Source organism: Monodon monoceros, unplaced genomic scaffold (genome assembly GCF_005190385.1).
Source record: "Monodon monoceros isolate NGI ecotype Baffin Bay Population unplaced genomic scaffold, NGI_Narwhal_1 Super_Scaffold_18, whole genome shotgun sequence".
NCBI classification, from domain to species: Eukaryota; Metazoa; Chordata; class Mammalia; order Artiodactyla; family Monodontidae; genus Monodon; species Monodon monoceros.
In genome coordinates, this window is record NW_021703774.1 from 138149211 (window position 1) to 138176275 (window position 27065).

Sequence of the window (27065 nt, forward strand, 5' to 3'; positions counted from 1 at the left end):
AAAAATGAATCCAGAGCCATCCATGGATTTTTAGTGTCCCATTCCAGTGTCTATCTATGGTTCAATAGTTGAAAGAGCACATCCACCTGCCACATTTAGTTGCCATGTTCACAAAGATATTTTTAAAACATAACACTGAAAGTTTGCTGCCTAAATAGGCAAAGCTTATTGTGGGAATTCCAAAGATAGTTCATCTTAGCAAATAACTTTAAATTCTTACCCCACCGCTGCCCCGCCCCATAGCAGCAATAAGATGGGAAATAAATAAATTTCTCTTATTGAAATAATGGGGGAAAAAAATGAGAGAGAGAGAGAGAAAGAAAGAAAAAGACCAGGAATTACAAATGATCAAGTAACAAGCAAATAGTCCAGGCAACCACAGAAAACTGAAAATGTATCCAAGAAGAAAATGAGTTGGAGTGGGAGTTGCAAACAAAAGAACTGAGTTTTCCTTACAAGAGAAAACATTTCTTTTTTCAGTTGTTCCTTTCCTTCTTTTATGTATTAGTGAGAGAGATAAAGGAAAGAAAGATGAAGAAATTAGGTTGAAAAATCAAACAAGACACAAACCACACACTAATTAAAAAAATTTTTTTAAATATACCTACTCTAAAATGTTATATTTTTAAAATGCTGTCTTCTGAAATAATTTATCCTAAATTATTTATAACTAATTAATGATTCTAAAATTAATGTACATAAAGAATACTGCTAACTTTTTCAAAGTCTGTAACTGACTAGGTTTTGTATATTTCTGAATGGAAAATTTTGTCTGTTTCAGAATTCTGACATAATTCCTCCTTATAAAAAAACAAAAGAAAACACAGATACTGTTTTTAAAATGACAGTGTAATGAAATACATAAAAAAGGCAGGCAAACATTTCAACTGCATTATTCAAACTGCTTATCAGCATTTTCCCAAGAGCTTCAAATAAGAGAGCTGTTGTTGCTTGCTTTCTTTCAAAATTAAGGAGACATCTGCCCAGGCTGTTAAATCTTAAAAACTAAAGTAATAACATCAGCATCTTTACTAACTCAAATTTCAAACTAGCTAAAAATCACAGGGTAACTTTTCATTATTACACAGGAAAAGTCTCACCCAGGAAAGAACCTGTGGAGCAACAGCAGGGGCTTATCTCCCATGTCCTCAAGAGTGGTTTCGGTTTTGGCATCCAGATATAACAGGGACAAAAGCACCAAGTGCTCCCTTGAATTTGGTGCAACTGATAACCCAACATCAACCTAATTAGTTTTAAAACAAGAAATAAATCTATACTAACATTAATAGCATCACTGTGAATTAGAGAAAAAATAAAGACCATAAATCTAAGCAAATTAAGAAAATGCAAACTAAAATCAAGTATCCTTTTTTTCCTTATAAAATTGGCAAAAATGTGACCGATAAATCTATCCTTAAAAAATTCATATGTGCCAAAAGGTGCTGTACAAGGATATTCCCTGAAATACTGCTTATAATAGGAAAATTTTGGAATCAACCTAAATAAATGTCCATCATCAGAAAAACAGTAATAGCCACTTGAGCAGCTGCAGAAAGAATGTTGTGTACCTAAGTGTATGAACACAGAAAGCTCTCTAAATGTCCTCAGTTAAATGAAAAGGGAAAGTCACAGAACCACATGATCTAATTTAGGTCAGGGAAAAAAACAATAAAAATACACTATAATATAGGTATGTAGGTACATACATGTATAAATGACAAAGAGTAAAGAAGGCTTACAGCTTTTGTTCTCATACTTCTGTATTATCTGATTCCTTTACAGTAAGAAAGTATATAAATCTAACTCAAGCAAATTTTTTTAAAAAGCCAATACAGAGCTTCAAAATAAGCCTTAAGGTAAACAAATAAACAAAACTCTGCAGTATTTTATTTCATTTAAATTATAATTATTAATAAACTTCTGGTTCAATCACAAAGTTAACCACTCCATGTATGGAACTGTAATGATAGAGCTAAGGTATCTCCAATACAAAATATACAACCTTTCTTCAATCTTTTTCCCATCAGTAATCCAACACAAATCTTGAATGTTAATGGGCAGTTATGAGAAGTAAAGGAATTACACAAATCTGTACCTGTACTATTTGGTGTTGGAGTCTGATGATGTCCCAAGGTAGTAGCTAATACAGGTCCAACTGGTAGAGAAGATGGACGCTGCTCTGACTTACACAACTGAGCAGGTTCTAGGAGATTTGAACATGTGAAATAAGTTAGAGAAAAAGCCAAACACAACTCTTCTTTTTCTTTAACATCTTTATTGGAGTATAATTGCTTTACAATGGTGTGTTAGTTTCTGCTTTACAACAAAGTGAATCAGCTATACATAATACACATACCCCCATATCTCTTCCCTCCTGTGTCTCTCTCCCACCGTCCTTATCCCACCCCTCTAGGTGGTCACAAAGCACTGAGCTGATCTCCCTGTGCTGTGCGGCTGCTTCCTACTAGCTATCTATTTTACATTTGGTAGCAAACACAACTCTTTAACTGCAATATCCTGAAGATCAGTAATTTTTGAGACTGTATTCTATTAAGTCAAGTTCCATGCTACTACTCCTTTCTGACCCCCAGTCCCCCTTAAACTCAATGATGATATGCTACCTAGTACTAAGACACTAGGCAGGATATCAAGAGACTAGTCAAGATAGGCCAGTACCTCAGTACAACTACTCTGTAAAACCAGCAAATGCTTCGGATGATAAACTGTTTCCCCCCCGAGGATCAAACCACTTGTAAAATCTAAAATGGGGCACAGTACTTCCTCTTTAGTCTCGTGAGAGATATTAAGCTCAATCTCCTAAGGAGTAAAAATTCATAAAAAGATCTCACATACTTAATAAGTATTTTTAAAAAGATTTTCTTTTTTTCCAGTAAAATTTCTGACTTATGTCATCAGTGAAAACACTGAAATGTTGGATGCAACAAAAAGGTAAAAGGAACCAGTGGGTGTTGGCCTTAAGCCCTCCTCTGCCAGTTAAAAAGAAAAAATTTATTACTCTATCCCTAAAAATACACATCTATCTAATCAGTAGGCATCACAAATTTCATTCCTCCCTTTCTCATTATCTTTAAGTCCACCATGAAGAAACCATTTGTATTATTCAGAGCTATAAAGAATATGACAAAATAGAACATTCCTGGATTACTTTCAAGTAGATCAAGGTATATTAAGTTCTCCTTGGTAGCCATGAATCCTGGGTCATAGGATTCTGTCCTAGCAGCTAATCCAAGTAACCATGTTTGTCTTCCATCTCACTTTGAAAACCAAAAGCCCTTTAACTGTACTCAAAAAGCCCCAATACCAAAATATTATCATATTTTTCCAGTTCATTTTTGGCTGTATTTTGTGTGTGAGATTCCTTTTACTTATTAAAAAACAAGACAAAAAGAAAACCTTCAAGATTACTACAACTGCCATAAAAAATTAAGTTTTTTGTCATCAGTGTACCTGTGAAACATTTTTCCAAATATTATACTATACCTGGAGGTAAGACAGTCTGGGAAGGCATTGTGTTGATCACAGGTTCCAAGGGACTAGGTTGATATATTGCATCTACAGGATTAATAGTACTCTGAGATAAAGAAGCACAGTATAGTTATTTTTAATTAAATACCCTTCCAGCATTGACCCTCCCAAATGTATGAAAACCCCACACTTCTGACAGCAAAGTCCTGAGGGTAGCTGTATAGACATGTTGGTCAAATTGCAAAGAGGAAATAAAACAACTTTACTATATGGAAGTCTAAGAGTTTCTTATAAGATTATTTAAAGAAGCATTGTAAGGAGGGAAAATGAATCTCTGACATATAGAAAGGTAAAACTAAATGAAAATACTTGGAAAGAGTTGTAGAATGGCTCCAGGAAGCCGAAGCAATAACCTCTCGATTCAACTCAGTGCTTCTCAAATTTTAATTCACCACAAATATCAAAGATGGAGAAATGCTCTCTCCTGCTTTGGTATTAATAAGCATTATACCTATGACTAGCTAATGTATCTGTACCACTACAATCTTATTTTTACATCCCATACTACTGCCACCTTCTATCAATGTGTATTGCACCATATAGGCACCTAGTTTTACAGTCACTAAAGGCAAAGAAATGTATCTTCTAATTGGACGTCTTTTCTTTTTGAGGATTTAGAAGGAAAAAAAATACTCAAACATGTAGTTACAATTTTAGAGAGGAAAAAAAAAAAGTCTAGGTTCTTCTGACTCCAAGCCAAGATACTATTTTGCCAGCATGATGGCATTTTAAAAACAAGACTCCAAAGCTTACTGATAATTTTTTATTTGGAGGAGGGGGAGATTTTAAACCAAGGCCTTTGCCAAAGTAAAGTTTGAAACCACCACTTAGAAGACTATACTAGATAAAACCCAAGAAAGAAAAATTTAAGTTTTTTAGCTTTCCTTGATCTGGAAAACTAAACTTCAAACATGTATTAGGTAGAGCTTGTAACAGAAAATACTGAAACAGAATTAGAAAAGAAATACTTTATTGATGAGCCCCAAAAGCATTTGTAAAAATTTAAAAGCACATAACAATGGAAACTGAGATAATAGGAAAGTTTTTATAGCATTCTTATTTAATACCTAAGTTATTTTTTCTTATATCCTCTCTCTGCATAAATATCAATATGTAAAAATCACTAAATCAGATCTCTTAAATTGATTTGAACATAAGAATTCTGATTCTTGTCACAACAGTCTACATACCATAAATATTCTAGTCCTAGAAAATAAAGGATACAAAGAAGCTCTGAAAACAATCATTAATAATCAAAAGCCTAGTAAAGTGAAGTGGGGAAGGTTCTGGAGCATTAGGAAAAGCACAGAAACAGAGACTTAGAATTTTAATTCCTAGAATCCTTGCTCTACCAGTGACTTGCCAAGTCTCATCTGCTGTGGGCCTCACTTTCCCAGTGTATAAAATGAAGAAATGTCTGGATGCTATGGTCTCTAAGGGCTTTCTGGTTATTACATTAGGATTCTATTTTCAGATACCAGGCTGGGCCATAATACCTAAACAAGTGTCTCAACAATCCTGGAGCTGTTCTTAAAATAAATTCCTTATTTTTTCATAGTGATTTTTCTCTAAAGGACTCCAAGTGCTTTACAAAGGCAAAATCCCACCTTTAATACTTTGAGCCATAAGAATGAGAATATCCCACCTCCTTATCCCCAACCTATTATATAAGAAAAAATTACTAAAGAGACCAAGAAATAAAATAACTTCGGAGAAAGGGACCAGAATTCAATCTTTTGAATGCAATCTTCTGTTTTTCAGAAGCCTAATATTAGGTTTGTCAATCCCACAAAACACTTTTAGACTTTTTCTTTTGTTGCTGTTGTTAACAGAAAATACAACTACTGTCCGTGGTCAACCAACTTCAGGCTAAAAAATGTCAAATAACATTCTACGCCTTGCTTTAAAAAAGAATGTGCAGAGCTTGAGGAGTGCAAACAAATGACAATCCTAAACCCTAATCTGTTGTAAAATTAATAAAATTCATGCAATACAATATAAAATACAATTATATATACATATATGTATGTATAGCTAACATTCACTGAGTACTACGTGCATACTATCTTACAACAATCCTCTGAGATAGAAGTCACTTTTCTTTATAGATGAGGAAACAAAGACTCAAAGGTTAAGAAGCTTGCCTAAGGTCACAGTAAGTGGCAGGGCTAGGTCTTAGCAGTCTGGGTCCAAGGCCTAAACCATGAACAGTGCCTTTTTTTAAAAATAAAAACTCTTAAGGAAAAATGCTATAGTCCCGGATCAAATGATTCAAATATGTTTGTCTTCTACAAGTTTAGGTTTTCTATCAGTATAAACTATCTAGACGTTTTTAACTACAAATGATCAAACATTTTTAGTATGCTTTATAAAACTATTGTTTAACATAATAAAAAGTAACTGATTTGCTTTGAGAGAAAAGAGATAAAAGTAACTGCCATCATTAATTTTCCTTAGGGTCTTTGGGAACCATGAAATGCTAGACAACATACACAGTCTTTTTCCATGAGGTTTATAATCTTAACTGATATCTCAGAAGAGATATTATATTGTAATTATATCACATAATTGTATTAAATCACCATGGCTCAAACTATGAACTCACATTGTGAAGAAAAACAAAAATTCCAATGTGTTTAATTCAAATTTTAAAAATGTTTCTCTTACTCTGTTTTCTTAAGAAATATTTAACTTATTTTTCATTTTAAACCAAATATAAACATAACATGCTCATCCTTTCAAATATAATCATAAGATGGTTTTCAAGATTTACAAAATGAGTTTCCAGATCTCAGATAAGCTGGCATTTGTAAAGCCTCAGACAAAAAAAGAGGTTGCCTCCTTCTTCAGAAATACAGTCTGAACACAAGTCACACATCTACCATAAAACCAGGGGAGCTTAAACTGCAAACCTTCAAATTCTAACTTTTATTTCCAATAAAATTTTCTTTTCTTTTTGGTGGGTAAGTTGAATATAAGGGAAGAGTAAAACCCAAGGGGAGGAAAGAATAGAAAATGGCTGTAAGTGGAAGAATTCATGTGCAACTTGTTCCTACAAAAAAGCAGTATACACCACAGTAGCAATGACAGTTAACACAGTACACATAATCTAAAAAAAAAGATAAGAAATTAATAGAAACCTATAACCATATAGCTAAATTAAGATGTTTCAATACTGTACCCCTCCCCGTCTGCTTTCATTAGAAAAAAAGAAGTTGGACAAGAAATGTAGCATTGTGAGTTATGCCTTATTTAGTCATAAAAGCTGCATCTTTATACCACGATTAACCCTTTAAGTTAACACATGCAAGGTGATTCAATAAGAATCAAGACTCAGCAAAATTTTAAAATCGACATTCCCCCTCCAAATGATTGCTGAAAGATGGCCAACTTTAAGAGCTCAAGGAAAATTGCAAGAGTCAACAAACAAAGAACAGTGAGTAGGTAAAAAGAGGAATTTGTGTTGAAAAATGAGTAGAAATTCAGGCTTCTCCTGACATAACTGGTTATAATGCTCTGCAGAAGTAAAGGGGAACAAAGATTAGATTAAACTTACTATAATTCCATCTGCGTGCTTCTCCGCATTACACTGGTCCTTAAGGAGAAATGTTAAAAATATTAACTTCATTCTTTCATTTAAGTAACACCTTGTGTACTTTCTTCCCTAGTAAGAAAACTTATTTTACTGGGTAAGCAACAACGTTAGAAAACTACTACTCTGCTTCCACTAAGACAGTAATTTCACTGGTCCATTCCTAGCCAAACATAATTCTAACCAAGAGCATGGCAACTGTTTTTCTATATAGGCATTTAATTAAATTCTTTGTAGAAATATCCTACTGAACTGTGTAGTCACATTGGTATCAATGACTGAAAGCAGATATATTATTTTAGGATTAATGATCCTGAATATTTCTGGGTTTAACTTTACAGTAAATTATGCCAACTCTCCACAACCCCCAAACTCTTACCATACTGCAAAGGTATGACAATCATATACCCTTAAAAACTCAGGATAGACATAATTTCCCATATTCTGGCTGCTGGCTCCAGAAGTATACCAATACTTTTCTAAACAGATGGTCTGATTTTTGTTTCAGTAACCATAATCACCATATCCACAGAATGATGATACAGGGGCTAACGCTTACTACCTGGCAGGTATTTTACGTACAGGCATACCTCGGAGATATAGCGAGCTTGGTCCCAGTCCACCACAATAAAGCAAATATTGCAATAAAGCAAGTCACACAAATTTTTTGGTTTCCCAGTGCATATAAAAGTTATATTTACATTATACTGTAGCCTATTAAGTGTGCAGCAGCACTGTCTTAAAAAACAATGTATGTAATTTAAAAATACTTCATTGCTAAAAAATGCTAAACATCATCTGAGCCTTCAGTGAGCTGTAGTAGTAATATCAAAAATCACTGCTCACAGATCGTCATAACAAATACAGTAATAATGAAAAAGTTTGAAATATTGCGAGAGTTACCAAAATGTGACAAACCCACAAAGTGAGCAAATAATGTTGCAAAAATGGCGCCAATAGACTTGCTTGACACAAGGTTGCCACAAACTTTCAATTTGTAAAAGATAGCATCTGCAAAATGCAATAAAACAAGGTCTGCCTGTATATTATTAATTCACTTGTTCCACTGACAACTCTATAAAGCATGTACTATTATCATCCCCATTGGACAGATGAGAAAACTGAGACAGAGAGAGTGTCTAGTCTAGTCTACAGTGTCTAGTCCAATACATATAGTCTAGCTCCAGAATTCAAGGTCTTAACTAATATGCTATTGATATTCTGCCTTGCCTCTCTTCTCCAAGGATGTACTTAAGGAAGAAGGTGGTGGAAAGTTACCACACATATCTGTTCCTGTAACTATAATCTATCTATTAGTATTACACAGACAATATATTTAACTTAAAACTGTTTAAAGTTTTAACTCCATACTATCAAGAAGTTTTCAAGTTTTAATAGAAACCAGTATTTGGTCTTGGTTTACAGCCAAGTTGTATATCATTTATACGTAACTTTTTCTTTCTTTAACTACAGAGTTTACTCAGAAATCTACAGATTGAAGGGACAACCAAGAGCAATTTAAAGATTTGGGGCTAATTTTTTTTTTTAAGAATTAACATAGCAGGCCTGAAATAGCTATCCTCAGAAAAGCCTGCCTACAAAGTTGGCCGTTGGCTTGGTGTCTGGGAACTTGGATATTAGGAGGGTTCCCACCACCTCACTATCATAAGGGCAGCTCACTGCACCTAATCTGTTTAAGCAAACAAAATGGTTTATGCTGAAGACCAGCTTTCCTTTTGGAAATCTGGACTCTTGCTTGGTAAGTGCTAGGTAAACAGTGCTTACATGACAAAAACCCCAATAAAAAACCTTAGGTGTTGAGTCTCTAATGAGCTTCCCTGGTAGACATTTCACAAGTGCTGTCACAATCTGGTGCTGGAGGAATTAAGCACACCCTGTATGATCCCATTGGGAGAAGATTCTTGGAAGCTTGGGCCTTAGTTTCCTCTGGATTTTGCCCCATGTGCCTTTTTCCTTTGCTGGTTTTACTTTGGATACGTTGCTGTGATAAATCATAGCTGTGAGTACAACTACAAACTGTGCCTTCCAAGCAAATTACCAAACCTACGGGTGGTCTTGCAAACTGCCAACACAGTGCATATCCTTGAGAATAAAAGCATTTTGATAAGTCCATATTTCATGTTGGGATTTACACAACTGAATTAACTATATATTTACAATATCCAAAGTTTCAGTAATTTTTAATAGACACAGTTGAAAATAAAATCTTGAGAACTACACAGAAAAATTTTAAAGTTTCTTGTTCAGATGATATTTTAATTTACTTTTAGTTTTCCCCATTAATTTCTAAATTTCTAATTTCTAAAATTGACTTTTCCAAAGAATTTCTTAGAAAGAAATATATGTAAGTGGCAATAAGTGGAAAGAAATACATGTGGTAGATTAAATTTCCCAAAAATGGTCCCAACAAGAGGTAGAGTTCATGGCCCCTATCCTTGAAACTCTGTGACTGTCCCTAACCAATAAACATAGCAGAAGTGACTATGTGTGACTTCTGAGACCAGGTCATGGAAATGCCACAAATTTCTACCTTGTTTTCTTCCCACACTGTCAGAAAGGCCAAGCAGCTGGAAAGAGAACTATACGGAGGAGCACCTAGGTCCCCAGGCATGTGAGTGAGCCATCTTGAAAGTGGATCCTTTGCCCCCCCCCCATCTCAACACATACACCCCTGCCCCTGCAATCAAGCCACCACAGGTGGCACTGCATGAAACAGAAGTCATGAGGCCTAACCAAACTGCAGATTTGTGAGCAAAATAAATGACTGCTGCTATTTTAAGACAGTTAGTTTAGGTTGGTTTGTTATACAGCAATACATTACTGATACAGTACATTATATTATCTAGGAAAACCACCACTTCTACTTCTGGTATAATTTAAAATAAACTTAAATATCCAGTTTTAAGATAAGTAAGTACTAGGGATGTGATGTACAACATGGTACATATAATGAACACTGCTGTGTGTTATATATGAAAGTGGTTAAGACAGTAAATCCTAAGAGTTCTCATCACAGGACAAAAATTTTTTTTCTATTTCTTTGATTTTGTATTTATATGACATAATGGATGTTCACTAAACCTACTGTGATAATCATTTCATGATGTAGTAAGTCAAATCATTATACACTTTAAGCTTACACAGTGCTGTCTATTATGTCTCAATAAAACTGGAAGAAAAAATAAACTTAAATATCTGACAATTTTTCCCATAAAATATTCTCAATTAATAATACATGCTATCTACAGGGTATTTTAAGTCAGGGTTTATTATTTCTGTTACTGCTGTGGTTTATCTTTTAAGGCAGAGTCAAATCTAGACAAACCCACACTATTAAATGCCTTACTACCAATCCATTCCCATCATGAACTTCAGGAATTTTGTTCTCTTATTTTAAAAGGCGTATTACACTCATCCCCCCCCATCTTTCTTTTTAAAACTTTTTATTGTTTTTGTTTTGTAAGTAAACCGCAAGTTGCCTTTTATCAGGGTCAGCTAAAGCTAAATCTCAAGTACTACTAAACCAGAGATCCAAATGATTTCAATTTGAATTATGTTAATTAAATAAAGAAAGGGTCTAATGCTACTTCCCACTTAGATTATAACATATGTTTATCTGGTTATAAGTCCCTCATTCCTTAACACAACGGCTATTCTCTCTTCTTTGAACAAACAAGCATGACTGAGATCTGGAAATATGATAGTAACAAAAACATCAGTACAACATAATTTGAGAAGACTTTTGACCAGAATTATAGACTTCGGTATTTTAAAACCATGCCTACCAGTAAGATACATGAAATATATTCCTATCTTTCTAATAAGGCAATGTAGTCTAATGAAAGCTCTCTTAGTTATGGACCTATACATGTACTTATTACATGAAATAAAAAATAAATATGCTATGGTGATGAAAGAAAATTTCTAATTCAAGTTTGATGAGATTCAACAAACGGGACTGGGACAACTGGATAACCACATGCCAAAAAATGAACCTGGATCCATACCTCACACCACAAAGATTAACTCAAAGTGGACCATACATTAAATTAAATGTAAGAGCAAAAACTACAAAACTCTTGAAAGAAAATACAGGAACAAATCTTTGTTGTTTAGGATTAGGCAACGATTTCTCAGGAAAGCCCCCAAAGGCAAAAGCAACAGAAGACTGATAAACTGGATTTCATCAAAATTTAAAATATGCATGCTTCTCAGGACACTAGCAAGAAAGTAAAAAGACAACCCACAGACTTGAAGAAAAATCTGCAAGTCATATATCTGATACGGCTTGTATCCAGAATATATAAAATCACTCCTATAACTCAATAATAAGATTAAAAACCCCAACTAGAAAAATGGACATGGCACTTCCCTGGCGGTCCAGTGTGGGGGTGTGGGTGCGATCCCTGGTCAGGGAGCTGAGATCCCACATGCCCTGCAGCCAGGAGGCCAAGGCATGAAGCAGAGGCAATGTTGTGACAAATTCAATAAAGACTTAAAAATAAATAAATAAATAAAATAAGGGCAAAGAATGTGAACAGACATTTCTCCAGAAGAAATGCAAATGAAAACCACTAGAATGGCTATAATCAGAAAGACAATCACGAATGCTGGTGAGGATGTGGGGCAAACAGAACCCTTACACAAGACGTAGAGGATGGACTTGAGGGCGCGGGCAGGGGGAAGGGGAAGCTGGGACGAAGGGAGAGAGTGACACGGACGTATATACACTACCAAACGTAAAACAGGTAGCTAGTGGGAAGCAGCCGCATGGCACAGGGAGATCAGCTCGGTGCTTTGTGACCACCTAGAGGGGTAGGATAGGGAGGGTGGGAGGGACGGAGACGCAAGAGGGAGGGGATGTGGGGATATATGTATACGTATAGCTGATTCAGTTCGTTATACAGCAGAAACTAACACAACATTGTAAAGCAATTATACTCCAATAAAGATGTTTTAAAAAAAAGAACCCTTACACATTATGAGTGAAAATATTATGTGCAGCTGCTTTGAAAAGTAGTTTAGCAGTTTTTCAAAAAGTTAAACATAGAGTTACCATGTTACCCAGTAACTCCACTCCTAGGTATACACTTAAGAGAAATGAAAACATGCGTCCCCGCACAAAAACATCATATGCAAGTGTTCATAGCAGCATTATTCATAATGGTCAAAAAATGAAAACAGGCCTTCCCTGGTGGCGCAGTGGTTGAGAGTCCGCCTGCCGATGCAGGGGACATGGGTTCGTGCCCCGGTCTGGGAAGATCCCACATGTCGCGGAGCGGCTGGGCCCGTGAGCCATGGCCGCTGAGCCTGCGCGTCTGGAGCCTGTGCTCCGCAACGGGAGAGGCCACAACAGTGAGAGGCCCGCGTACCGAAGAAAAAAAAAAAAAAAGAAACCAACCCAAATGTTCATCAACTGATGAATGGATAAACAAAATGTGATATATCATTCAAAGGAATATTATTCAGCAATAAAAAGGAATTAAGTCCTGATACATGCTACAACATGGACTAACCTTGAAAACATTATGCTAAGTGAAAGAAGCCAGTCACAAAATATCACATATTATATGATCCTAAATATATGAAATGTCCAGAATAGGCAAGTCTAGAGACAGAAAATAGATTAGTAGTTGCCAGGGATTGGAGGAAAGGCAGGGGCAAGGGTAAGTGAGGGAAAGAGGTATAGGGAATGACTTCTTCATATGTATGGTGTTTCTTTTTGGGGTGATAAAAACGTGCTAAAATTATATTATGGTGATGGCTGCACAACTCTGTAAATATACTAAAAACCACTAAAGTATAAACTTTAAATGAGTGAACTTTATGGTATGTAAATTATATATCAATAAACCTGGTTTAAAAAAAGTCTAATGAGAAATTAATGAATACTGATATAAACAAAAAGTCTATGCAGAAAAACATTCTAGGGAGAGAACCTGGGATCCAAGGATAACTTAAACATACATTCTAGTTTAAAAGTATCTATGGTCAGACAACTCTGTTCTAAAACGATAATCTAGACTTGGGAAGTCCAGTTTAGAAGCCACTAGTCACATGTTGCTATTGAGCACCTGAATGTGGCTAATTCAAAGTGCAAAATACACCCAGGATAGTGATGACTTAGTGCGGGGGTGGGGTGGGGGCAGTGGGGGGAGGGAGAGAGGGAGAGAAAATGAAGTATCTCATTAATGAATGAATTTTTATATTGATTACATGTTGAAATGGTATTACTTTTGATATAATGAGTTAAATAAAATACATTATTAAAATTAATTTCCTTTGCTTATTTAAGTTGTGACATCTGGTTATATCACCTAATCTTAATGAAGAAAACTGGTCAAGTCCCCAGCTGCAGGGGTCTCCCAGATTACCTTCACCCTGCTCCCTCCCCTCCTCATTTCCTCTGCAATTCCCCGTGAATGGAACAGTGCTGTCTCTATCTATGGTACAAAGGAACAATGAAGTCATCTGAGCTAACACAGCTTACCTGAAAATCCCAATAACCAAGTGGTGCCCAAACTTTGCTACTTACACATCAGAATCAACCTGGGAGTTAAAAAACCCCAACGCCCAGGTGACACACCACAGCAACTACAACAAGAATGTCTGGGAATGGGAGTCATGCATCAGAATTGTTAAAAGATTCCCAGGTGATTCTAATGTGCAGCAAACTTCGGGAACCAATGCACTAATCATTTAGGCAGGTGGGAAGCTTTGGGGAATGAGAATTAAAATCAAAGACTCAAAAAACTGGAAGGAGCTTAAAATCCTACCTATAGCATGCTGCCTCTAAGAACCTAAAACTAAATCAACCCAAAACAAGAAAGGTATCAAATTAGCTACATTCTTTCTTTTTTGGGGGCCCACATCCCTGTGGGGTCTCAGATGACAGTACATCTTCTAAAAGTAGCTGATTCCAAAATCTTATTAACCTGCCAGGGCAGAATAATCTTCCAAAGTAACTAAAACAATTTATATTCCCATCAGTGTTAGATGGAAGTTCTCAAAATTTTACCAACATGCCATTCTGTGGCTTTAAAATTTATGTCCTAATAAAAAGTTTTTTTAATTTAACAATTATTTAGGACTAATTATATGCTTGGTACTAAAAGCATTACAAACACTAATTCATTTAAGTTTCACACTATCAGCAAGAGTACAGATACTATTATTATTCCTATTATATAGGAGAAAACCAAAGCACAGGGAGGATAAATAAACTTGCTCAAGCAGTGGAACAAGGATTCAAACCCAGACCATCTGGCTCCAAAGTCCATACTCAAAAATGTAATGCTGCCTCTCACTATTATTTAAAAACTGTGTATCTTAATCACAGATTGATTGATTATGCAAAAATTAATTCATAAGGATGATAAATTTAAAAAATCATACATATAGTGGAAATACTAAACCATGCAACTATTAAAAATTATGTGTTAAAAAATTCATTCAAAATTCACAATTATTTATCAGGCCCCTACTTTGTGGCAGGCAACTGTTCTAGGCACTGAGGATACAGTGGTGTTATGGAGTGAATGTTTGTGGGCCCCCCCCCCACCCCAATGCAGACAATGAAGCCCTAACCCCAGTGTGACTGTATTTGGAGTAAAGGAAGTAAATTAAGATTAAATAAGGTCCTAAGGGTGGGGGCCCAATCCAGTAAGTGTCTTTCTAAGAAGAGACACAAGAGAGCTCTCATTCATGCTCACTCTCAGTGTATACCACCAAGGAAAGGTCCTGTAAGGACATGGTGAGAAGGTGGCTGTCTACAAGCCAGGAAGAAAGTCCTCACCAGAAACCAAATCAACAGGAACCTTGATCTTGGACTTCTAGCCTCCAAAACTGTGAGAAAATAAATTTCTGTCGTTAAAGCCACTCAGTCTGCAGTGTTTTGTTATGGCAGTGCAAGCATTCTAAGACAAAGTCCTCATGGAGATTATAGTCAGGTATAGACAGACAATAAACAGGATACCAAGTAAATCTGGCTAAGGATGCAAGACCACGAAGAAAAAGAAACTACTGGGAGGGTAGAGATTATTTTAGATAGAGTGGTCAGCAAGATCTCTCCAAAGAGATTTCATGTGGATAGAAATTTGAATAAAGTGAGGGTGCGAACCCTGGAAGTCTGGAAGAAATGCCTTCTAGGCAGAGGGGAAAGCAAATACAAATCCCTGAAGCAGAAAAAGCTTGGCCTGAGAAAAAGAAAACAGGCCGATGTTGTTAGAATGGTGTGATCAAGCCAGGTGAGGTGAGGGAGTAGCGCCGGCTCAAATGACATGAAGTTATGGTTAAGTAACTTAGATTCCATTCCAAGGGAGGTAGGAAACCAATAAGGGGATTTGAGCAGGCAAGTGACATGGTCTGATTTACATTTAAATTGTTTAAAAATACACAAAGAGTTCATATAGGGTACATATATATATAATTTGAGGGATGTATCTGTACATAAAAAGCCTTAACAATGAAATTCCTACTGGAAAAAATTAAAAAGCCAAACTCCATTTACTTGATCCATGTTACCCATTCTGAAGGACGTTGAAATGCAGGTCTATTAAGCTGGGCTAAAACAGACAGGTAGCAGGTACTGACTTAACTGTAGAAATTTCTAGAAAGTTTTAGTAACTTCAATTGTAACTCATTCCAAAGACAGAACATCAAAAATGTTCTTGTTGGGTGGCTAAATGGTGAGCTACTGAAAGAGGCTAGGCTGCCCTGTTTTACAACCATCTAAAGACCTGACTGATTTGCAGAGATGATCCAAATAGGCCTAAACACCATCAGCTCTTCTACTTCCTCAATCTTCTAGAGAAGGCACTGTTGAATCCCTAAAATACCTATCTACTCACACTGGGCTTAATGTAGTTTACTGGTTATCTGTATATAAGCTTCTGGGTAACTGTAGGTGGCCCCAACCCACGCATGTAATTTCATAGTAAAGAAAACCAAAATATAACCCTTACCCCTTCTGTGCCTCCAACCCTATACTCCCTTTTTAAGCTTTAGAATGTATTCTGATCCACAAAAATAGATGGAAGAATTTAGACACATACATAGGAAATCAGGCATAGTGGTCAAAAATACCTAGAAAATGAACACAAGCCCTTAAGTTCTGACACTTTAATACTGAATCTGGCCTCAAAAGAAAATGATACTTCCCCTCACCCCTAAACTTACAAGCTGAATATCCATACTATCTAAGCACAAATGCATTTTTCTATACTATTGTGTCATTAACAATGCTAGGAAAATAGTGTCCATTATTAGGCAAACAAATATATGCAATTGAGTAAGTAAAACAGGCCAAATAATTAAAAACTCAAACATCATTTCCAAAACTGGTTGCTGAATTGGCTGCCCACCTGCTTCTAGCCACTGGCTAGAAATACAGAGATACAGTCAATGGAAGAAACATTTTTTTAATACTTATTTTCAAACACTAAATTCTTGTTTCTCAAAATGTCATGCAATAAAGTACATATTTAGGTTGAATACACCAAAATTTTTCAGAAAAGCAGGCAATATCCATGAAATTGTTAACCAACCACAATAATCCAAAATGTTTTTATTCCATGAATAAGGAACAGTAATCAAAGCAGTGGTTTATTAATGTATTGGGTTGGCCAAAAATTTTTCAGTTTTTTAAGTAAATATAAAAGACACATTTTTCATTTTCACCAAGAACTTTATTGAACAACATATTCACCGTTTTTTTCCACTACCTTCTGCCATTTTTCAGGCAACTTCATAATTCCATCTTCCCAAAACTTTTTATCTTTTTGAGCAAAGAACTGTTCCAGGTGCCTTTTACAGTCTTCCAGGGAGTTGAAATTTTTTCCATTAAGAGAATTTTGGAAAGACCGAAATAAATGGAAATCCGCAGGTGCAATGTCTGGTGAATACGGCGGATGAATCAGAACTTCCCAGCCAAACTGTAACAGTTTTTGCCTGGTCATCAAAGAAACAACATGCAGTCTTGCATTATCCTGATGGAAGATTATGTGTTTTCTGTTGACTAATTCTGGACACTTTTCATCAAGTGCTGCTTTCAGGTGGTCTAACTGGGAGCAGTACTTGTTGGAATGAATCGTTTGGTTTTCCAAAAGGAGCTCATAATAGAGGACTCCCTTCCAATCCCACCATATACACAATATCACCTTCCCTGGATGAAAACTGGCCTTTGGTGTGGTTGGTGGTAGTTCATTTCGCTTGCCCCACGATCTCTTCCGTTCCACGTTATTGTACAGTATCCACTTCTCATCGCCCGTCAAAATTTGTTTTAAAAACAGAATGTTTTCATTACGTTTAAGTAGAGAATCGCATGCAGAAATATGGTCAAGAAGGTTTTCTTTGCTTAACTTATGTGGAACCCAAATGTCAACGCGATTAACATAACCAAGCTGGTGCAAATGATTTTCACTGCTTGATTTGGACATTTTGAGTATGTCGGCTTTCTCCCACGTGGTATAACATTGAGTGTTCTCAATTAATGTCTCGATTTGATCGCTATCAACTTCAACTGGTCTACCCGACTGTGGAGCATCGTCCAGCAAGAAATCTCTAGCACGAAACTTCACAAACCACTTTTGACACGTTTGATCAGTCACAGCACCTTCTCCATACACTGCACAGATCTTTTTTTGCATTTTGGCAGTGTTTTTACGTTTCTTGAGATAATAAAGCACAGTATGGTGAAAATGTTGCTTTTTTTCTTCCATCTTTAATATTAAAATGACTACACAAAAATGCAACAATTTTGATGAGTCTCTTTTTAAACGCACGCTGATATGACAGCTGTTACGTCAATCTAACAAAATTGGGTGTTTTTTTGTTTGTTTGTTTTGCGGTACGCGGACCTCTCACTGTTGTGGCCTCTCCCGTTGCGGAGCACAGGCTCCGGACGCGCAGACTCAGCGGCCATGGCTCACGGGCCCAGCCCCTCCGCGGCATGTGGGATCTTCCCGGACCGGGGCACGAACCCATGTCCCCTGCATCGGCAAGTGGACTCTCAACCACTGCGCCACCAGGGAAGCCCACAAAATTGTTTTGAATGAAGTTAAAAGACAACTAAGTGCTACTAGAGACATCTTATGGAAAAAAACGAACGAACCTTTTGGCCAACCCAATAGTTCAGTACTAGAAAAAATATGTAAAAAACAATTAAAAAAAACACATCTCTATTGTACTCTTCATTATGGACGAAAAAAACAACTCTGCTAAAATTTAAGTTCCTTTTTTCCTAAGAAAAACTTTTTTGGTGAAAGGTTTTTGCAAAGTATGTCCCTATTTCAAGCAGTGACAATGGAAAGGGTGAGTCATTCAAATGTGCTCCCCTCCTTCCCAGCCACCATCACAAATGACCTTATCAAAAACAAGCACAGGCTGGCAAGGTAACATCTAAACATAATGGTTTTTCAATAGCACCAGTAACGCCAAACTATAACTTAAATTTACTGTAGAAAGGTAATATATTTCAGAACTAAGTATTTTGGCTATTAAAGGAAAAGGCCATATATTAAAATCCCATTAAATGAAAGTAATCAAAAATAAAATTTACTTACTTTAGCGATCTGCAGCAACACAATGCAGTGTTTAATTGATTCTACCATGCTCTATAAAAACAAAACACTGATTTTAGGATCTTGCCCCAAATGGCCATACAATGCTAAAACTTAAAATATAAAAGTCAGTTCAAATATACACGGTTTAAGTCTATTCTACATAAAAAATACCCTCTCTGGATTTCCAGTGGGTTCTAACATGCTGATAGTGTCAAATGAAATTATCATTAGCAAATCTATGAATTGTTTGGAAATACCAAAAAACTGTTAATTTATACTGAATAACATCTAAAGGGTCTCTCACCAGTTCAAACATAAAGTGATGTGAATTTGATTAACTTCCAAATTCTTAGATTGTCAGCAGGCAATCCCAATGTAAATTCCGAAAACATCTGTCTATTCAAGACTTTCATGGAATTATGGAGAGTAAAGGATCCTATTAAAATATTGGTGAACCTGGAATACTACCATGTCTGTTTTTAAAATGCTTTTATCAAAATACAAATCTTATCAGTAGCCCATTATATAATGTCAGAAGGTCAGTACATCAGAAAACTCAAATCACAATATTATTAATTATATTATAATATATATAATTATATATATTATATATAATATATTATATAATATATATTATATATATAATATATAAATATATTATTAATTATAAAAAAGAATATACATTATGCATGGATGAAACCTTTTATCCAAGCGTCTCAAACAGACAAGACCAGAACAGATAAAATGGCACACGAAGTCAATCCAATTAAAGGGATTATTCTATTCACTTAAATTCCTTTAGATGATAATACAATTCTTAAACACCCTTGTAAAAATGCATAAAAATTAAAAACTCAACTGCTCTTATTAATAATAGCAGCTTAAAATAGAAACATTTTACAGCACTTTCTAATGCAAAGCCAGAGTTTATCAAACATATAACTTACATTTGTTGTCTCTTTGAGAGTTTCAATTTTCTGTGAAAAATAATAAATTTAAACAGAAATTATCAGAAACACAAAGAGGTTTCATTGTTGTTTTTTACTGGTTAGTCATTTAAAGAATTTTACCAAAATGTACTCATTACTCTAAATCAGTTCAGGCAGGTTGCAGAGTGCTTTTGGTTAAACTTTTTAATTTAAATCAAACATTTAAATAAAAAATTCAGACATTTTATGGATTACATCCTCAAATAAAATTCATGTGATTCAATTCAAGATTTGTAAGAATAATATAAAACATTCTTATCCCTTACCTGAAAACAATTTTTGTTTTTTCTATAGGATTCACTATGTGATTTTAAAATGCTTATTTTAGAATCACCTTAAACTTTGTAAAGTTGTTTAAAAAATGACATGAGACTAAATTCCAAAACTAAGAAGGTGAGCTAAACATGAGTTGCTACTATTACCAAGTGTAAAAGAGACAAATGCAAGGCTATGGTTAACAGAAATACAAAAAAATAAATGATGCTGCATCAGGAAATCTAGTCAAGGAGAAGAAAAATGTTAATTGATAAAAGAAAACAATATTCAAACTACAAAGTAGTTGTCAGAAACCCAAAGGGAGGAACTATAATTAAAGCAACATTCATTTTGTTCCCTCATGCATGGCTTCTGGTTTATTTTGAAAATTTTGCTGGTTGCTTTATTAATATCTGAAGTGACCACATGTAAATTTAATAAAATAACTTTCAATCTTCAACATATGATACTTGAAGAGAAAGAACTTATTCCTAAAGGTGGTACTTACAAAAACGGTATCATAATAAAATTTTCTGTTACTCTTTTGTTCAATTATGAAACCATACCAGAAATTCACCAGAAAACTCCACTTGAAATCTATATGGCATACTATCATAACAGGTCAACAGTACTATTATAGTAGTCAAAACACTGAGGTCTTCTATTACTTCTCCAAAAGGCTCTTGGTTTCAAAAACTTTAAAGTCAAAATCATGATTATAGAAGTTACCTTTCTCTGTTCATCATCTTTGCAGTTTTGAAGTTTGTCATCAAAAAGCTACAGGATTAAGAAAAAAATGATTATAGCATCAAGCCTTTACTACATAGTACACATTTACTAAGCAAAGAAAAGCAAACATATTTCTTCCAGGGATGGTTTATACATGCATTAAATGTATAATTAATGTTTACTAAAATACAAGATAACACGCATTTTTTCAAGGCATTGTTATCAAGTCAGATTCTATTGAACTATTTTAAACAGTCATGATCAATTACTCTGGTAGAATTACAAGCAAAAGAAAACATATGACTTTAAGAACTTATAATATCAGTTCAAACCTAAGTTTTTTCTGCCTTGTCATCCAAGTTTATCAACATTCCTTGTTCTTTCCAGGAGCTTTGCTTGTAATTAATTTTAAAGTGGGAGTTGAAGGAGACAATTTTAATAATGATAAAGGAAGTAGAGAAGTAAACTCTCTCAATCCCCCAACTCCCCCAAAATGAAAAATGGCCTTAGAAATCAAGCCACTTAAAATTTACCAGTTTCACACAACTTTGAAACAAAATATGAATCTAATCTTGTCTTATTTTCTTCTAATTATGTTTAGGTGAGCTTAAAAACTACTGAAAAACCAGTAAGGGTTGTAAAGTAACATCAAGTAACTATTTTTACTCAAAATCAAGCTCAGTAACATTTACTACTTTATATAAATTCAATATATAATCAAATGCCATACCTTTAACTGTTCTATCAAGATTTGTAGGTAAGCATCAGCCTCTGTAAGTTTCTTATCAAAGTCTTGGACACTAGGAACAAATCCTGAATCCAAACCCTAGAGGGAAAAAAACTGCAATAAATCCCAGCAATGTCTAATAGTACAAAAGATACTTCACCCTTCATACATGACATCTCACTTTTCTAAATTAAAAATAGTACTTTTACATAAATAATAGGTCTATTTAAATTATCTAAATTCTCTAAGAATAGTGGTACATCAATCTCCTTCATGAACTTCTAGCACTGTTCCCTGTTCATCAATTACATATGCTGCTGTTCAAATTAGAATTTATCCTGCTTTTTCAGAATCATTTTCTTCTCTCCCAAAAGCCCCATAATGGGCTCCAAAGCAACAGTAATTTAGCTAAAGGTACATATACAAAACAACCTAGATTACCTCCTATTTCCCTCCTACTTTTTGTTCAGTTCAATCCTCCAGTCCCTTAATCTCAACTTCATATTCCCACTATTTAGTTCTCCTGTTCCCTAAACTACCCCATTAGCTCTGATGTTTTCCTCCTCCTCCCTTATTTTTTTTAAAAAAAGACGAAAACTCAAAATTCTCACCTCCTCTAAGAGGGTCCTCCCTAAGTGAAAGTGACAACACTTCTGTCTAAGTTCCCTACTCATTTTCACCCTTGGCATGAACACTACACTCTGGACATGGTGTAAATGTTTATTTATTTAGAGGGCCCACTTATTTCTCAGTTTAACAGTCCAGCATTTGCATGTCCTACTTTTTGTACGCTAAAAATTTTAAGTTCCAAGAGCACGGGATTCCTATGTTTTAACTTTATTCCAAAGAAAGTTTTGAGTTCTTAATCATCTTTAACTGAAAAATACATCAGTCTTGAGTATAAAAGACAAAATAGTCTGAGATTGAACAAGGCTATCATCTTGCCATATCTGCATGCCCAGAAGTCATGGGGTTAAACAGGGAAATAAGGGTCGGGAACCACTAATGTCACAATCACAACCCAACCACAAAACTCTGTACTAAATGGGTGAAATATAGTGCTTCAACATACCATACTTGACTTTCAATTGTTTTATCTCTCCTGCCTTTTGCCAAAACGTGCTGATCATTTCACATTCCCCATTTTAGTCAACTGAGGCCAGAGTTCATTTTATATTAAACCAACACCTCATCTTTGCCTAACACTTTATCATTATTAAAGCACTTTCACAGCCATGATCTCAAACATCAGATTGAGACAGTATAGTATTATGGAAAAAACAATGGGTTGGCAAATTGCAGTTTCTGGTTTCTAATTGCAGCTCAGCCACTACCAATATATTGCGTCTCTCTGAACGATTTTCTTACCTGCCAAATACAGGCATCCTCCTCCTACTACTATTAGTGTGGCAGCTACGACCTCTACTAAAGACTACAATTACTAACACTGTCAATTACTACTAATACTATTGCTATTCTTCCCAAACTAAAATTCAAATTCTTAATCAAAGCATTAAAAACCTAAGTCCACAACTAATCTTGTAATGCATTTTGTTTTTCAAATTCAAAGGCAAAAAAACTGCTTTTTATTTTTACATACATGTTGAGAAACTGCTTGAAGTGAGTATTGAAAAACCCCTTTCCAATGAGAGATGTCATGTAAAAACAAAGTTTAAGAAAGAAAAATCATAAGAAGCAATATAAGTAAAATCCAGATATATTTATAAAATTGTAGTTAAACATCTTCATTCTTAAAGATAACCCCAAAGACATCATTTTAGAAACATTTACTATGTAGAGTATGATAATAAAAGATGTGGAAAAGAAAGGATAAATCCATCACATCCCAGAGATACCACAGTACTGTACTAAGAAAGTAGGGAGTGATTTCTTTTCAATGTTACTGTACCACAGGAAAATTGGAAGGACTGCTTGGCTTTTTGTTTTGTTTTGTTTCACAGGGCAATATAACATAACTATCAATAATTTAACTATAAAACCCAGTTAAAATCAGCTAAATACATTGTTCTTGCTAAATACTAAAAAGGTCAATGGCATATTCATAAATGAGTATAAAGGTGAAGGATCTAAATGAGAAAAAGTGATCTTCAAGAATTTTCCCTCTTCTGAATCCATTTAGAACTACCACTATAGAAATCTAATTAATATATCCTTCTGAACAAGTCACTATATCCGATTAAAAATCCCCCAATAAATAAATGGAAAAAATTAGATTTATATTACTGAGATCTGAAATTAAGTCTAAAACAACTCTTTGATGTTTCTATAATCATGTGAACCTCACATTGGCTCTTTTGTCAGACCTTCCTCCCCCTAGATATCATCTTCTACAATGGTCCTTTACCCTTAAAACACCACACATTGTAACATCCAAGTCAAAGATCTACTCAACAATCCATTTTTCTTTATGTAATGTATAATGGGAGGTTTGTAACAACAGTTATTAGCTTAAAGTCCCAGAACGGGCCTAAAGCTCCCTTGCACAGTAACCCATAAGTCTCTGGTATACTTTAAAATAAAATCTACATATATAGTTTCCCCATCTTAAATCAATACAATAACATGTATGCATTTATTATTACCGTGGACAAGCAACTGACAGTAATTAAACTGTTTTCTCAAGTCTTGTAAGAATAATACACTAGAAGAAAGTATAAGTTTTCACTACATATTGTGACTCAGGACACAGAATCAAGGCCACCTAGTCCAGCCTCCCACTCATATAAATTACTTTTATAATGTCCTTGAAAGTCATCTAGTCTTTACCTGAGTATCTCAAGAGAAAAGGAACTCAGTACCTCCTAACATAAACTATTTCACAAAATCCCTTTAAAGTCATAACTATTCCTCTTTCCATTAAACATTTAAGATATAAGGCACTATACATATTCATATCCTTTTAAATGGAATTTTGTTTCCAAACAGGTCATAAAAATAGAATACAGTCCTCTACCATGTTGAGTGGTTTGTCTTCCTTTGAAAAGAACTCAGAACAGGTAGACCCTTTAAAACAGTGTGACTTCATACTTCTTAGGGTGACACTTAGCTCTTGAGAACAAGCTAGTTGGGAGTCAAGCAGATGTACATTCTACTACTCTGTACTTGCCTTTTTATCTAACACATATCACATTTTATCATAATTAAATATTTAATTGATTGACTTCTCTGAAGGATTATAAACTCCACGAGGGCAGGAACTGCCATTCATTCAGCACTATACCCCTGCACCTCGACTCCAGGCTAGCTCATTGTTGAGTGAATGTGTGTTGCACTGATTGTAGCTTCTGGCAACTGCTGATGCCATGATACCACTCTTCTCCATGACCACGTCTCCCTATATTTCCCCTGCCTTTCTGTTCTCTTTCTCCTTCTATTTTTCTACTCCCTCACTCCCTTTCTTTCCTTCTCTTTTGTCCTGCAGTAGCAACTGAAGTGGTTATGTTGCATTTTTGGCAATCGGGACCAAAGAGGTTGCTGCTCCCTAGTTTACTATATTGATGATCCATAGTTCTAACTTGATGATTTCTGTATGAATTCATTTAAAGTTTAAATTAAACATGACTATTATAGAGAAATAGAGATAAAATGGTCTGTGATGTAAAAAAAGTTAAACTAGAAGAAACTCAATAGAAATTAAACCATAAAATTAGAAATCTATGTAAAGAAAAAACCCCCACTTAAGTGGTGAGTATGCTAAAAAACAAAACAGTCTCAGTTTGCAAGAGTAATTTGCTAATTAAAGAAAGCTAAAGTATGTATATGAAGTCAAGAGTAACACACAATTCTGTATCAATCAAGACCTATGTATCCAGATTAAATATATATATGTATATGTATATGTATATATAGAGACAGACATTTGGCCCAATTTAAGGGGAATTTCAAAAATATCTAGAATGATAGAAGAATATTAAACTGCCTCAAAACTGTATGTAAGTACTTCCTACTATCTTTCTAATACTTATGTTGAACAGCATCACTTTTCTCAGAAGGTACTTCAAAGCTAACAAATGTCAGCAAAATTAAATGAATTTCTATGAATACTTTAATTGGGACATTGAACACTATTTATACTTTATACATACACATAACTGAATACTTTACTGCCATTAAAAAGAAGAGTATTAAAAGGGATGTCTTTAATACTTTCTGAAGTACATATGAATTATACTTCATATGTAGCTACTTTGGAGAGACACTCTTAGTAAAACAGTACAAGAGGCAATTTTTGAGGCAAGGAGTAAAAGCTTTTAAAGTAATTCCTGCTGACAGAGGAAGAGTAATGAATAGTGGAGGTAAGGTGGGAAAAGGTGGTTTAAGGTCTTGAGGTCAGAATCAGGAAATAAGAAAGTTATGAGTAATTTAAGGAACTGAGAAGAAAAACGCAGAACAGGAAGGGCTATGGCTGAATAACACTGTAAAAAGAAATTCACAAATGAGTAATCATTTTCATATAAAATCTTATTTCACAGCAAAAACTTAAAGGACTAAGTACCCTACACTCAGTGCTTCCTCCTATACAGGACAAAATAGTATATAATAAAAATACGTTGTGAAGAGAGAAATACAGAAATTATTCCACATAAGTCTCATAGAAAAGTTCAGAATAACAAGAAAACAAAATAAGTTATCAGTAGTAGAACTGTAAAAGGGAATAACAGCTTAAAAATTTAACAAAGGAAAAACACCAAAGAAAATAAGACTCCTAATGAAAAATGGCATAAATCCAGACAAAAGTAGATGATTTTTAAAAATTAGAAAAATACACACCCTATAAATAAAATCATAAAAACTCTGCAGAAATGTTGTTTTGATTAAATATAAGAGTATTTGGAAAGTTTATGTTCACAATTAGCAATTTGAGATGACATGCATCACAGATACGCTTTCATCCAATGAAAGAAGTATAGGGCATACTTACAATTGAATCACTTACAATTATTTTTGAAAATTCAAGAACTGGAGAGATACCAGAAGACTGGAAAAAAGCAAGTGTGGTACTGATCTTCCATAAAGGTAAGGAAAAGAGAGAATAGAAAGTTACTATGCTGTGCGTCTGACATCAATAATTAGTTAAAGGAACTATAAGAGAAACATCTGTAGCTATACAGAGGAAAAGTAGGTACATGAGCAGCAAGTGGCAAGTTGAAAAATAAACAGATAAATAAACATTATGCCAAACTTAATGGCTTTTCTGTTCCTTAGAAATTTATTAGCAAATTAAGTTTTTTGAGAAATAACACCATTTTGTCTCCTTACCAAATGACTCAAAAGTTGCTTTAATGATGAAAAAAATATATTAAAGAAACCAAAAATATTAGTAAGACCATGATTTTATGTGTGGTATACTAACATGTGATTTCCTTGGATTACTGAAAATTTGGAAACATTTATAATCTGCTGTCTCCGAGGTTTACTCACTTCAGCTAAAGGAAAACAGAATTTAGAGATATAGAAAAGTTCTGAGAGTAAGAATTTCCCCTATTTTTAACGCTAAAGAACACTCAACTACCAATTCATTTGGAGTAAAGATTATCAATTCAAAAACGTCCATAAAATTGAGCCTATTACTAAACTCTTTACTCGGATGTAACTTCAGGAAGGTATTTTCCATCTAAGTCAAT

General features: G+C 34.7%; 1 protein-coding gene across 6 annotated transcripts in view; it reads right to left on the minus strand.

The window, feature by feature from the left end:
- OSBPL9 (oxysterol binding protein like 9) overlaps positions 1 to 27065 on the minus strand; it is a 171008-nt gene that overhangs the window by 22504 nt on the left and 121439 nt on the right. For 5 of the 6 annotated variants that reach the window (XM_029229112.1, XM_029229111.1, XM_029229113.1 and 2 more), the window contains 7 exons: positions 21424 to 21519; positions 20694 to 20741; positions 19668 to 19697; positions 18721 to 18771; positions 7103 to 7141; positions 3502 to 3592; positions 2096 to 2203 (listed from right to left, as the gene is read on the minus strand). In XM_029229112.1, coding sequence (XP_029084945.1) covers positions 2096 to 2203; positions 3502 to 3592; positions 7103 to 7141; positions 18721 to 18771; positions 19668 to 19697; positions 20694 to 20741; positions 21424 to 21519 — 463 coding nt within the window. The remainder of the gene's footprint in view (positions 1 to 2095; positions 2204 to 3501; positions 3593 to 7102; positions 7142 to 18720; positions 18772 to 19667; positions 19698 to 20693; positions 20742 to 21423; positions 21520 to 27065) is intronic. The other variant, XM_029229110.1, reaches the window with a different exon arrangement.